This window comes from Pyrus communis, chromosome 15, assembly GCF_041283825.1.
Source record: "Pyrus communis isolate YQ-2024b chromosome 15, ASM4128382v1, whole genome shotgun sequence".
NCBI classification, from domain to species: Eukaryota; Viridiplantae; Streptophyta; class Magnoliopsida; order Rosales; family Rosaceae; genus Pyrus; species Pyrus communis.
Window position 1 is genome coordinate 36,470,161 of NC_142579.1, and position 14,703 is coordinate 36,484,863.

Below are 14,703 nucleotides of genomic sequence, written 5' to 3' on the forward strand. Positions count from 1 at the left end.
TCTACTGCAATCTAAGATGGTGCGGTACAATCGCCCATCTTGAACTGCAAATTTATTCTTACTGCGATCCAAGACGGTGCGGTATCATCGCCTATCTTGGACTGCAGATTTAATTTTACTGCAATTTTTAGGTGGAGCGGTATAATCGCACACCCTACCCTGCATATTTGAATTTACCTGCTGTTTAATTTCATTGCAATTTTATGTGGTGCGGTATAATCGCCCACGCTGCTCTGCATATTTAATTTTCCTGTTACTTGAGTGGTGCGGAATAATCGCACATTCTATATTACATTATTTCAATGAGAATGGTGCGGTACGATCGCCCTTCTCATTCACCCTGAAAATCTCGAGCCAGAAGTTTCGAGTGCTTATCATTTTGGCCTGAAGATCAAAATGAAAAATTTGTAAGAACCAGAAGTTCTAACATCATATTCCTTCAGGAATACATATTATTGCAAGTTCTTACACATCTCATTTTCTTTCAGAAAAGAAAATGGCGAACTTGGCAAAGCTTGAATTTGTTGCCCTGGATATTACCGGGAAGAATTACCTGACCTGGGTACTGGATACCAAGATCCATCTGGAAGCAGGGAATCTTGGAGATACCATCAGGGAAGAGAGCAACTCATCCTCTCAAGATCGGGCAAAGGCCATGATTTTCATTCGCCGCCATCTTGATGAGGCGCTAAAGAGCGAGTACTTAACGGTTGAAGATCCGTTAGCTCTCTGGAATGCCTTGAGAAACAGATACAATCACCAGACAACGGTGATTCTTCCAAGGGCCCGCTATGAGTGGACTCATCTGAGGATCCAAGACTTCAAGTCAGTGGCAGAATACAATTCTGCATTGTTCAGAATTACCTCTCAGATGAAGCTCTGTGGGGATATTATTACTGAGGAGCATATGCTGGAAAAGACTCTCAGCACATTTCATGCCTCCAACGTGCTCCTGCAGCAGCAGTATAGAGCGCGAGGCTATACTGAGTACAACCAGCTGATATCTGTGCTCTTAGTAGCTGAACAGAATGATGAGCTCCTGATGAAAAACCATCATTCCCGACCTACTGGATCTGCACCATTCCCAGAAGTGAATGCTGCTTCCCTTGAAATGAACGCCACATCCTCTGGTGGTGATAATCATAAACGAGGACGTGGCCACAAGCGAGGTCGATGGAATAGGAAAGGCAAGAACCATGGAGTTCAGTTTCACCACCAGGTTCCGAGGCATAATTCAAGCCCGAGCTTCAAAAATGCGAATCGCCACAAAGGCAAAGCTGATATGAATAATGCTCCTAGAAACCCTGAAGGAGCCTGCCATAGGTGTGGTGGCAATGGGCATTGGGCGCGTACTTGTCGTACCCCAAAACATCTAGTGGATCTGTATCAAGCCTCCCTCAAGGAGAAGGGTGTTGAGACCAACTTTCTCGACCAGGCTAGACCAATGGATATACCTGATCCAGTGTTTGACTTATCAGGGCAGTTGAACACAACTCATCTAGATGTTTCAGACTATATTGTGGAAAGGGGAAATGAAGTATATCGGTCTGATTGAATCATTAATGTACTTTTATTATGCTGAACTTGTAATATTTTCAGATTCAATAAAAGTGGCATGTAAATTTCTTGTTATAACTTGCTTTTAATTCTGATTCTCTTACTCAGAGAGCATGGATAAAAATTGTGGTTATTCTCAGAACATGAGAAATGGCGGAGATATTTGTCTTGCAGACAGTGCAACCACACATACAATACTTCGTGATCGAAAGTATTTCTCAAGCTTAATACCTACAAGAGTAGGGGTAACAACAATATCAGGACCTTCAGATGTAATTCAAGGTTCAGGGCAAGCCCAGATTATGTTACCAAATGGAACAATATTGTCCATACAGAATGCATTGTATGCTACTCGATCTACTCGAAATTTGTTGAGTTTCAAAGACATACGTCTAAATGGATACCACATTGAAACAAAAAGTGCAGAAAATGTGGAGTATCTATGCATTACCTCCAATGATACCCAGAAGCGTATATTGGAAAAGTTGCATGGTATGTCGAGTGGATTATATTATACATACATAAGGACAATTGAATCACATACTGTCATGAACCAGAAGTTCATTGATTCAAAGGTTTACATGCTTTGGCATGACCGTCTGGGTCATCCAGGATCTACCATGATGCGTAGGATCATTACCAACTCTAATGGACATCCATTAGTGAGCAGACACATTGCTGCCTTAAATGATAACCCTTGCAAAGCTTGTTCTCAAGGGAAGTTGGTAATTAGACCATCTCAACTAAAGGTTGATGCTGAATCCCCATCATTTCTGCAAAGAATTCAAGGGGATATTTGTGGGCCTATTCAACCATTATGTGGACCATTTCGATATTTTATGGTTTTGGTTGATGCATCTACCCGATGGTCACATGTTTGTCTCTTGTCTACTCGGAATGTAGCCTTTGCGAGACTTCTTGCTCAAATAATTAAGTTACGAGCACAGTTCCCAGATTATCCCATTAAGTCAATCCGACTTGATAATGCTGGTGAATTTACGTCTCAAACCTTTGATGATTATTGCATGACATTGGGCATTGATGTTGAACACCCTGTTCCTCATGTCCATACTCAAAATGGTTTAGCAGAAGCATTGATCAAGCGGCTTCAGTTAATAGCTCGCACTCTGCTTATGAAAACCAAATTGCCAGTCTCTGCATGGGGACATGTCATCTTACATGCTGCATCATTGGTTCGATTGAGACCTGTAGCCAACCATCAATACTCTTCAGTACAACTCGTGTTTGGACATCAGCCAAACATTTCCCATTTACGAGTTTTTGGTTGTGCTGTTTATGTGCCTATTGCACCCCTGCAACGCACTAAAATGGGACCTCAGCGTAGACTGGGAATTTACGTGGGTTTTGATTCACCATCTATCATTAGATATTTGGAACCCTTGACAGGTGATATGTTTACAGCTCGTTTTGCTGATTGTCACTTTGATGAGACAATTTTCCCGTCGTTAGGGGAAGAAAAGACCGTTCCAGAAGAACGGAAAGAGCTGACATGGGTTGTTCCCACCTTGTCTCATTTTGATCCTCGCAGCATTCAATGTGAAAATGAAGTGAGAAGGATCGTTCATCTTCAAAGCATTGCCAATCAAATGCCAGATGCATTTAATGATGCTATGAAAGTGACAAAATCACATATACCAGCTGCAAATGCACCTGCAAAAATTGATGTCCCTGTTGGACAAAATAAAGTGGCAGCAAATGATTCATCTGGTGCACGCCTGAAGCGTGGTAGACCCCAAGGTTCAAAAGATTCAGCTCCTCGAAAGAGAAAGTCGAGGGCACAACTGAATCCAAATGAAATCATTCAGGAAGAGAAAATGAATGATACATCCACAATTCATCATTCTGGACTTCCAGAAAAAGAAAATGTCCTTGATGAGACATCTGTCCCTGAAGAGACAGAAGTACATGAAAGCAAAGAAATCTCCATAAATTATGCATGTACAAATGAATTGTGGGATCGAAATGAAATAATCATCGATGATATGTTTGCATTTGCAGTAGCCACTGAAATCATCTTAAGTGATGATATTGAGCCCCGTTCTGTTGATGAATGCAAACAGAGACAGGATTGGCCTAAGTGGAAAGATGCAATCCAGGCAGAATTAAATTCCTTGGAAAAGCGGAATGTTTTTGGACCAGTAGTCCAAACCCCGCCTAGTGTAAACCCCGTAGGTTACAAATGGGTATTCACAAGGAAACGCAATGAGAAAAACGAGATCGCAAGATACAAAGCACGACTCGTTGCACAAGGTTTTTCTCAAAGACCTGGAATTGATTATGAGGAGACATACTCTCCTGTAATGGACGCAATTACGTTCCGTTACTTAATAAGTTTAGTGGTTTCAGAAAGACTTGACATGCGACTTATGGATGTCATCACTGCGTATCTATATGGAGAATTAGATACTGACATCTATATGAAAGTCCCTGAAGGACTTAAGTTGCCTGAAACAAGTAATAAACCACGAGGTATGCTCTCGATCAAATTAAAGCGATCATTGTATGGTCTGAAGCAATCTGGACGAATGTGGTATAATCGTCTCAGTGAGTATTTGATCAAAGAAGGGTATATTAACAATGTTATTTGCCCTTGTGTGTTCATTAAGAAATCCAATTCTGGATTCGCTATAGTGGCAGTATATGTTGATGATATGAATCTAGTTGGGACTCCTGAAGAGCTCAATAAAACTGCTGAATATCTGAAAAGCGAATTTGAAATGAAAGACCTTGGAAAAACAAAATATTGTCTCGGCCTGCAGATCGAGCATTGTGCTAGTGGAATTTTGGTCCACCAATCAGCTTACATTGAAAAAATTCTGAAGCGATTTGGTATGGACAAGGCTTATCCACTAAGCACGCCAATGGTCGTTCGTTCTTTGGACATTAAGAAAGATCCATTTCGTCCAAAAGAAGATGATGAGCTGGTCCTTGGTCCAGAAGTACCATATCTGAGTGCAGTAGGTGCTTTGTTGTATTTAGCACAATGTACTAGACCAGATATAGCTTTTTCAGTTAATTTGTTAGCAAGGTATAGCTCTGCTCCAACAATTCGCCATTGGAAGGGTATCAAAGATGTATTGCGATACCTTCGTGGGACAACAGACATGGGTCTCTTCTACTCAAAGAACTCCACAGATGACCAGGTCCTTGTTGGATATGCAGATGCTGGCTTCCTCTCTGATCCGCATAAAGCCCGCTCACAAACTGGATATGTGTTTAAGAATGGAGATACAGCAATCTCATGGCGCTCAACCAAGCAAACATTAGTTGCTACATCTTCAAATCATTCAGAAATACTTGCTTTACATGAAGCAAGTCGTGAATGTTCTTGGTTAAGATCAATGATCCATCATATCCGGAATTCATGTGGTCTAACTTCGAAGACAGACAATCCAACTGTCATCCATGAAGATAATGCAGCCTGTGTTGCCCAAATGAAGGAAGGATTCATCAAGGGCGATAAGACTAAACACATATCTCCAAAGTTTTTCAGTGCACATGAGCTTCAGAAGGCTAAAGTTATTGAAGTCAGACAAATCCGTTCAAATGAAAATCTGGCAGACTTGTTCACCAAATCTCTACCAAAGTGCACATTTCAGAAGTTAGTGCAAGGCATCGGATTACGTCGACTTACCAAATAGCTAAATTTGGAAAATGCGGAATCAGGGGGAGATACATATCAGGGGGAGCATCCCTAATACATGCTTGTTGTACTCTTTTTCCTTCGATTAGGATTTTTCCCACTGGGTTTTTCTTATCAAGGTTTTAACGAGGCAACATAAGCATACTTGACACTATATCAACGATCCAGGAAAAGTTGTACTCTTTTTCCTTCGCTATGGTTTTTTCCCACTGGGTTTTTCCAAGCAAGGTTTTAACGAGGCAACTCATGTTGATATGTGGGCATCCAAGGGGGAGTGTTGAAAAGTCTAATGTCTGATGGCAATGAATGCCCACAAAGCAAAAGTCTTCTGCATGGGCAAAGTTTTCAATGCCCATGCAAAGTGAAATTGGAAAGTGAATTGTAATGTCAGAGGATACGTTTTAAATTTCAGGATGCATTAACTGCATCAGTTTGGAGACGCTCTATAAATAGAGCACTCCGCATGTTTGTAAGTAACAAGAAAATAAGAAGAAGAAAGAAAACTAGAGAAAAATATCAGTAACATCATCTACTCCTCTGCCTTTTTATTTGTTATCTGCCTGTGCTATAATTTTAGTGTGGCATTTTACATCTACCTTGCACCAACCACTTAAAAGGTTATCTCTCAAACTTTAATCCTTTTATAACAACCTTCTATGTCTTGCCAAATACTATTTGCTAGTAATTGCGTCAGGGGCATATCATATGTAATAAATTTCTCATATTTCTTACATAGAAAGGGCAAAAAAACTTGTCATAGTTTCAAAAAGAGGAGAGGAGATGCCAAAACAAATATAGACAAAGTTTTAATAGGTATATCGAAGTAATTTATTTCTTATCCATATGTTAATATCTGATATTTGGATTGATACTGATTTCTCACTTAGATTTAAAGATACAATCATCCAACACTTTTAAGAGTTCAACATGAAACATAAGCTTGTAGAATCTCTTAATACCCTAAACGACGCAATCATATCTAGTATTAGGTCAAAAATTAGAAAAGAAAATTTATGAAAATAGGAGTCGAGCGAAAATAAAATGCAACTTTGACCTTAAAATATAACGAGTCCGTTGATCGGCCATGGAAGTTAGATGAAATTCAAAACATTAACGTTCAGATAAAGAAACTTCTATATCAAGAATTATCTCAACAGTTTAGATGTGAGATTTAAATTCGATAGTTTAAAGGTGAGACCACTGTGAGGCTGTGGGCTGAGCTATACCTATATAGATTCGGGCTCATTCATAATTTTTTAATCACCCATCTAATATTAGCCCTAATCTGACTTTGGGACCCTCAAAGCGGCGTGTCGTTTATATCAGTCAAGACAACGACAACCAGTGAGAGTGAGTCAGTTTCCCTCGGTCAGCACACAGCCTAGAGAGCGAGGGAAAAATGGCAGCGGCGTCGTTTAGGTGGCTACTGCAGCTGCACAAGGACGTGCCAAAAGCCGCTCGGTTCTACGCCGAAGGGTTGGACTTCACCGTCAATGTCTGCACTCTTCGATGGGCGGAGCTCCAGTCCGGCCCACTCAAGCTTTCCCTCATGCAATCCCCCAAGTAAATTCTCTCTCTCCCTTCTCTGAGACTCGGTGCTCGATGCACACCAGGTGTTTGATGATTTGTCTAAACCAACTGCTTACACGTTCTTTGCCGCAAATGTTACAGTTCGTTCGTGTTTTTCGTAAAAACGGTATAGTTGAAAGAGACCCAACTCAAGTTTGTGTCGATTGAAAGCGTAAAACATCAAAATTTCTTGGTTTTTTTTGTTTTATTTATTTATTTTATGGTTCTTGTAAGTTTTGGTAATGTGGCACAGTAATTGGATTTGAGCTTTGCGTTTGGAATGAAATGGCATCTGCTAATGATGAATGTTTGACAGGGATCATGTCATGCAGAGCGGAAACTCTTCACTGTTGTCCTTCACAGTGCCAGACATTAATCAAACGGTGACCAAGTTGATGGCGTTGGGAGCTGAACTCGATGGCCCTATCAAATATGAAGTTCACGGCAAGGTGATGACTAAATTTCTGAACGAAACCATTGCGATCATTTATTCATCTATCATCGCTAGTCGGGTACTCTGGATGCAGAGATTTTAATACGATTACATTACAGGTTGCAGCCATGCGATGTATTGACGGGCACATGCTAGGCCTCTATGAACCTGCTTAGGAGTTTCAGAAGCAAACCCCTTGAAAAAGTGCCACAAGCTGAAGACCAAAAATAGGGTGCTTGGAGCTTTCGTTAGTGAATCATGAAAATTTTACCCCATTGAGAAGATTTGAGAAATTGCCAATTCTCTCGGATTCCCTTCAACGATTGTTTTTGTTTGATCATCCAGATATTGTGCATAGCGTGTGAATAGCGGAAACCTGCATCAGGTTCGCCACTATGACGCTATCCCAGACCAGTAATGCAATGTCATCCGGAGAGACACTTACACATTGTGTAATTGGTCTAGAACGTCATTGTGGCATCTGAAGGTGTGCATGTAAATCCTTCCCCGAGATGAAAACAAGCGACTGCAGGAATTGCTGTTCCTTTTTCTGTCACTCTTTTTGGTAGAAATCTAAGAATATGAAAGATGCTATCAATTGATTCAAGTAAAATAAATAGCCTTCGATTAAACAAGCTGCCTGAAGGGGATGTTAGAAGTCTCTGACCAATCTTCCCCTCTCTGTAATCGTCCTTCTGGCAGAGGAGATTGCTCCAACTCTACGATGCTTCTCTTAAATTTTTGTAAACTCCTATCATTTGTGTAAACCCGGTGTCTCAGGACTGGCACTGTTCAGCAGTTCATGAGAATGCGACGGGTGGTGAGATGACGAGGATATTACAGGGAAAACGGAAGTCAATTAGAACGTAAGAAGCTGTCAAAGTCTAAAATGGCCTCAATTAAAATGATGACACAATTTAGATAGATCAAGGCAGCAAGATACAGAATTCCAGTGGGAATGAGCAGGTGAAACTCAGATATACAAATTGCCGAAATTGAATCTGTTCCTATTGTACTCTACTGCTAAACAACCAGAGCTATTCCTGCACCACTTTTGGCTATGGCTTTGTACAAATCCAGATGTTCCGACTGGTGTAGCATTACGAAGAGTTCCCCTCGCATATTTCCCGAAGAGTTTGGGGCAAATTCAGCACTATGTCAGCGTATGCTGGAGTGGGATCACAAAACAAATACAAAAAAGTAACAATCAGAAAATGTAGATGCTCACAAAGCATACATATGAACTGTTCAGTAAACCGTCCACGATCCATAAATCTTGTTTATAAGTTTCCATAGAAAATTAGCACCTTACTGACATTAGCAATAAAGTTGCAGCGGTTTTTTTTTTTTTTTTTTTTTTATATTTCAAATGTAATCCTAGACCAAAAACTTTATCAGAGCTTGCCAAATATCATCAGGTAGGGTTGAGAAAAATGTTCATCGAAATTTGAGATGTCATTTATATTGGCAGAGCAGTAAGCGAGTGAAAAAGTCATCAACCAGAAAGAATACCTTCTGGTAAGCTCTTAGTTCGCAAGGCATCCTCTGCATAGAAGAGGGTGGTTGGACCTTCCAATGTTCCGTTTTCCTTTTTGTTCATGGATGATATATTTAGACTGCTTTTTCTGGGTTGACACACTGGCCACGCTACCACACTGACATGAGTTGGAAGCACAGAAACAAGCTCTGCATATTTAAGCTTCACAACCACCTTGCTGCAAACAGAAAATCACATTCTTCAGGATGATGGAAACACATTTACTCGTGATGATGTATACATAACCATGCCTGCTACCAAGATGGCACTCAACCACACGTAAACTAATAATTGATTCGATTATATAATAGGATAATGGATATAAAAAGCAAACGCTATCATCAACTACTTTTGTCTTGTCAAAAGAATACATAGAAGTGAACAAATTTATCATTGTCCTACTCAAGACAAAGCTATATTAAGTGCCAGATAGATTAAGATATGTTAACTCAGATGCGTTAGTAACAAATTACCGAGCTCATACAAGTACTCTAAAAGGGACTGGCAAGGAATATGAATACGCTGACATATAATTACAAATGTGTTTAGCACATCAAGATATTATTCTATTGATGCTTAAAAATCCAAATACACAGTATAATGCAGGGAACAAAGCACCAACCAATCAAAATCAAGTATTGAAAAGACGATTAAGCTGTAGGGAAGGGTAAAATGAATTTCTTTGATCTGATTCCCATATAACTCCTTGACAAGCCTAACCTGCATGACAATCAGTGAACTTAGAGTAGTAAACAATTAAATAAATAGGTGTAACGGAACAAAGCTATAGTATCCAACCCACCCACCCCTCAATCCCATGTCTCTAATTTGCACATCTCATCCAGCATATGTTTATCTCTTCAATATTTGGCAACAAGGCAGGTAACCCACCCTTCACCCTCCTCTAACCAACTATTTTTGCATATTCTAATAATTACAAATTCGTTTTAGCTTACATAAGCCAACAGCATACCTGTTCCCTTCTGTCCACATAAGCCTGTAACATCTCTCCAATGTAATCTATAAATTTCTGAAAGCACATCATAAACGACAAATAATCAGACCAGGGCCACAATATTGAGTCAGCAAGGCTAATGCACAAACCCAATCATACCATAGCATTGGAGGAAAGAAGATCATTTTCTGCTTCTCGTATTGGCAAGAAGTACGGAATGGTGTGTTCAAGGACTGTCATCTTCTCAAGAAATGACTTGCTCTCAAGCACACAATGGTATAGGTCACAAGGTTCTCCTGCATCATTGCAGATACATATGAGTCAGCATCCCCACCGCTAAAGGCCAAAGTGATGAATGTGTTACAACCTTACAGCACACTTTTTTTTTTTTTCTTCCCAAAAGTAAAGTATTTTTCTATAACCTATCTTGATGAATGTGTTACAACCTTATTGGAGACTGATCCAACTGTTACACCAATCTTGATAAATAGAATTATCAACTATTACCTTCAGTTCACTTATGGAATATTTTACACCGCAGAACAATGATCTCAGATGGGAAAATGATGTTTTTTGTGCATACATAGAAAAATGACATGATACCGTACTAGACACTTAAAATACTAACTAATTGAAAATAAATTAATTACTTTGCAGCACACCTGCATAAGATGTCTCATACAGTATGCCAATTCTTGCCCCTTCCAAACAGCAAATCACCTGTCCACAGATTAAACCAATATTCAGGAAACTTCTCACAAAAACAATACTCAATAAGTTTATGAAATAAAGATTACCATATGCATATGCTATATCTAACATATAAACTCTACAATTAGATTATAACCAAATAACCTTGAATCCTGGCATTATTGTTTGTATTTATATTCACTCTTAATTAGAAATTACATCTACAAGAAATTATTAAATTATCAGGCACCGATTGACAACAATGCACAGTTATTCTACTACCAGAGAAGCTTCTTTGCTGGCAAAAGGACAATCCTCCTGTTACTGATTGAAACAAACTTCTCAAAATTACCTTATTTCCGGTTTTATACGTAATTTTTTCTTGACCAGGCAACATGTTTATGTCTCCCGACATTGCCTTTCTTTCAGCCTCCATGTGAACCTGATTAAAATCTAGACCAATTAGATAACGCAATTTTTCACCTATATTATGAAAAAATGAAACACAGGAAAACGAGATATCAATTCCATCACCAAATTCTAACACCAAAGCTTAAGGAAGCAACAGTAAATCTCAATCACTTTAAAGTATTGAATGGAACCGTACCCGCTCTCTTACTGTTGCTAGTAGTCCATCGTTCCATTGTTCACCATCCAAATACGTCTCTACAACAAAGAATATATTTCAAGTCTTACTCAAACCAAAGTTTTTGCACAAGTCAACCCAACCAATACACAACTCCTTAATGAATAGGAAAACTTGGTAAAAAAAATTCAGAATATTCAATAAGTTATATTGCTTAAATCAAGCTTATTATCACATCGGTTATTTATACACACTGGCGGATGCATTGAGGGGCAGGGGGGGTCAGCTGACCCCTCGAACTTCGGTGAACGTTCATGGATACCTTGGGTGCTGGCACTCCGAACTTCAGCGAATGTCCATGGATACCTTGGGTGCTGCCCTTTTGAAGATTATAGTTGGCTTCATACATGCCCTCCAACATCATCATTTTTGGACAAACATATTAATGGTATGCAATGATATCAAACATTATTAGTATGTTCAAGATAAGTGTGTTTCTTTGTTAAGCATTCATATGGGAGCAGACTTGGAACATGTTAGTTACCCTTGCAAATGAAGCATTAACAGGTGTGCAGTATGCCTTTCCAAATAACTTCAGGACTACCAAGACTCAATAAAATGGCGATATGCATGCTATTTCTGGTAAAAAAAATTTGCGCGCTGCGCACACTATTCTTACTGCCCCCCCCCCCAATATTATTTCCTGGATCCACCATTGTTTATACATTCTGCTTAAGTTACCTATAATAACCATAACTTTGAGCAATACAATAATTCCAAGACGGGTGAGCCATCAAGATAGCGCACTAATTTGTCCCTTGTAGGACTGGGGCCATAAAAGTCTTCCCCTTCAGTCACTGGTATCCCCATCAGGAGAAGGTTCAATCACACACTGTCATGACAAGCTTTTGGTCAACTAAAATACCACAACCTGATAGCGGTTGGGTTCCTTAGGACTGTATATACTAAAGATGACTACAGTGCACAGATGATGTGGGACTTGAGGTATCACACCACATATGTGCTCTCCTCCAACAGCATTTAGGAGCACAAGAAGAAAAGAAATGGTAACTTGACATAATGCGAAGCTAGATTCTACTGAATCCAATTACATTTGAAATGAAACATTAAACAATACACTTTTTTAAAGATACCTTGAGTTTGTGAAGCCCGTGCAGCTTCAAATTCCTTCTGTAGACGCTCATAAATTATCTTGTCAGCATCCCTGTTAAAACAATAGAATCATGAATAAATTAGTAGTAGTAATATACAAGTCCACCAATAATGTACTATTTCTAACTGGAGTAATGATGAACAAGGGCTCCTTTTTCTTTGGAGGCAGTCAGGCAGACACACAGAATCGCCTTCGAATTCTTAGCCTATTTTATTAAGGCATATATCCACACCTCATAAAGAAATAAACAAAGACAGGTGCATGTGCCAAGTATTTTTTTTCACTGGTGTGTTTAATAAGTAAGCATGTATATACACATGCGTGTGTCTGCAATATATATATGCACAATTGCGCACATATGCTTACACATACAAGATAAATAATACTAAAGTTACTTGCAAACGGATTAAACAACTCTTTACTATAAAGTCAGTAAGACATCTTTAACATTTAATCACAAGAAGCCCGACAACCGTAGTGTGGTTTTTTATATTGAAATTTCATGTGGATATTTCAAGAACATAAACTTGCATTACCGATTCCAGACTCCAGAAGTAGCTTGTTGTCCCAAATTCACAAAAATCACAGGAGACCATCAGGTTATTCAGAAAACTTGTTAGTCTTTTTAGAAAAGATACTTGGAATTTCAGTGACCTACGAATCATAATCAAATTCATACTCAAAATAGAAATATATGAAGAAACAATGCTACCCACATTTTTTAGATAATCAAAGGAACAACTGGACTTCATTTGGGGTGAGGCCAAAGCATATAAAATGCCTGCAGTTATAAACATAGACATACAATAAGAATTCTTAGTAGATTTGTTACTTCCTTCTTCCACTCTTCGGTGATATTCTTTTCTCCTATTTCGTTGCACACGTAATCTCTAAATACGATTTAGTAAGTGAAACTCTACGAAAACATGTACCAGAAAGAAAAGGAAAACAAAGAAACAAAGTTTACAAAAAGCATATATCATTGAGCCTCGAGGAAGCATCGCCAGAAGGGCCTTGAGTATTTGAAGTCACTCAAAAATAAATTCTCAAAATACAAGCACTCCATAATCTTTGAAAGCAACGGCAGTTCCATAATATACCATGATCTCACAATAACCAAAAACGGCATGGTGAATAAAGACCTAACAATTGCTCCACGAATACTTTACCTAGAAAGACGCTCCGCTAACTCACTATGCCTTTTGAGAACATTTGTCCCTGTCAAATACAAGAAAAGCTTCAATGGCCTTCACAACAAGCAAGAATTCTTGTAAACGTTTGTGATAAAGAACAAAGACAATAAAATACGAATACGAAAAGGGTTGCTCACATCTAGCTCGTATGGCGTCTAAAGAATTATCTTCCTCTTGCATATAACCCTGTTACAAAACAACACAAAAGTATAATCTTTGTGACAAAAACATACAGAGTTCCGGAGCACTAATAAGTAACAACAATTTGACTGTGACCATCACCAAAAACACACTTCAACTAACACAAAATTTAAAACTTGAAAATTGAAAATTCTACACCGCAAAATAACATAAATTGAGTAATAAATGATAATTAATACCATTTCTCCTAGGGCATAGGAACGTCCGCTCAGCGATTCAAGCTGCTGCAGTATTTAACAGAAATTGGAAGCAATTCGTATAAAATATGAAGAAAAAATTCGAAAAATCCAATCAATTTCTCAGCAAAAATAACAATTTAAAGTAAAAATAAACGGAGAATTGCAAACGAAAGAAAAAACTGACCCTGCGAGATGGGTCTCCGAGATACGCCATCTTCCTCGGTCTCCGCCTGAAATGCTCTTCTGCGTCGTCGCTGTAATCCATTCCTCACAGGAAAGAGAGAGATGAGAGAGAGAAGAAGAAGAAGAAGATGCTCAGAATGGGTCGGACTAACCCGGAATCACAAAAATTAGGGATTTTGTAGAAAGTCGGGTAAAATTACTTGACCCGAACCCGAGAATAAAGTCAGGTAACGAACTGGGCCGCCAGGTTAAAACTTCCATGTCCTTCGCTCGCAGACGGGCCGCCAAGAAATTCACCTTATTTTCTTACCTCCGTTATAAATATATTTTTTTGTTGAAAAATGAGTTTTCTTTTCTAAAAAAAATAAACATATTTTGTTGACCTAACCAAGAAAAACAGAGTATTCAGTGTTTTTAGACAACAAAAAGAAATAGGTACAAGATTTGGACAAATTCACAAATATTGTAAGATTAAGGTTTCGAATAACATCATATAATTTAGATAATTTTGGTTGAATTCTAATTTTTATTTATTTTTTGATCAGATAATACATTTAAATTTGAATTTGAAAAAGTTGTTAAAAAAAGTGAGGTGCTAAATATGCATTAGTAGTAAGTCACATAAATAATGAAATTCATGGTTAAAGAAGGTTTATTCATATTTGGACGTCATTGTTGCTCGTCATCTTGACATTTCTTGTCGCTAAATTGATCAAATATTTGTTTTTCAAATTATATTGTTTTGAGCATTGTAATTATTTTTGTTTCAAAAAGTATATGTC

General features: G+C 38.5%; 3 protein-coding genes across 4 annotated transcripts; 2 read left to right on the plus strand and 1 right to left on the minus strand.

The window, feature by feature from the left end:
• The first annotated feature begins 448 nt into the window (after positions 1 to 448).
• LOC137716995 (uncharacterized) lies at positions 449 to 1,555 on the plus strand. Its single transcript, XM_068456321.2, has one exon. It carries the CDS (start codon positions 497 to 499, stop codon positions 1,553 to 1,555), a length of 1,059 nt encoding a protein of 352 aa, XP_068312422.2. The 5' UTR covers positions 449 to 496.
• Positions 1,556 to 6,307: 4,752 nt separating this feature from the next.
• On the plus strand, positions 6,308 to 7,779 carry LOC137715600 (uncharacterized). The gene is made up of 3 exons (XM_068454943.2): positions 6,308 to 6,784; positions 7,107 to 7,239; positions 7,343 to 7,779. Exons 1-3 carry the CDS (start codon positions 6,621 to 6,623, stop codon positions 7,397 to 7,399), a joined length of 354 nt encoding a protein of 117 aa, XP_068311044.1. The 5' UTR covers positions 6,308 to 6,620; the 3' UTR covers positions 7,400 to 7,779.
• Positions 7,780 to 8,122: 343 nt separating this feature from the next.
• Positions 8,123 to 14,077, minus strand: LOC137715585 (uncharacterized). 2 transcript variants are annotated; one of them, XM_068454928.2, is made up of 13 exons: positions 13,923 to 14,077; positions 13,739 to 13,783; positions 13,496 to 13,544; positions 13,335 to 13,383; positions 12,146 to 12,216; positions 11,013 to 11,071; positions 10,758 to 10,847; positions 10,378 to 10,435; positions 9,875 to 10,011; positions 9,734 to 9,790; positions 9,383 to 9,480; positions 8,736 to 8,938; positions 8,123 to 8,391 (listed from the first exon to the last, which is right to left on the minus strand). In XM_068454928.2, the coding sequence occupies exons 1-13, from the start codon at positions 14,001 to 14,003 to the stop codon at positions 8,324 to 8,326; spliced, it is 1,065 nt and encodes a 354-aa protein (XP_068311029.2). In that variant the 5' UTR covers positions 14,004 to 14,077; the 3' UTR covers positions 8,123 to 8,323. The 2 variants fall into 2 exon arrangements, with proteins under 2 accessions (XP_068311029.2, XP_068311034.2); XM_068454933.2 differs by having other exon boundaries at positions 13,739 to 13,780; positions 13,923 to 14,069.
• Between the last annotated feature and the right edge of the window lie 626 nt (positions 14,078 to 14,703).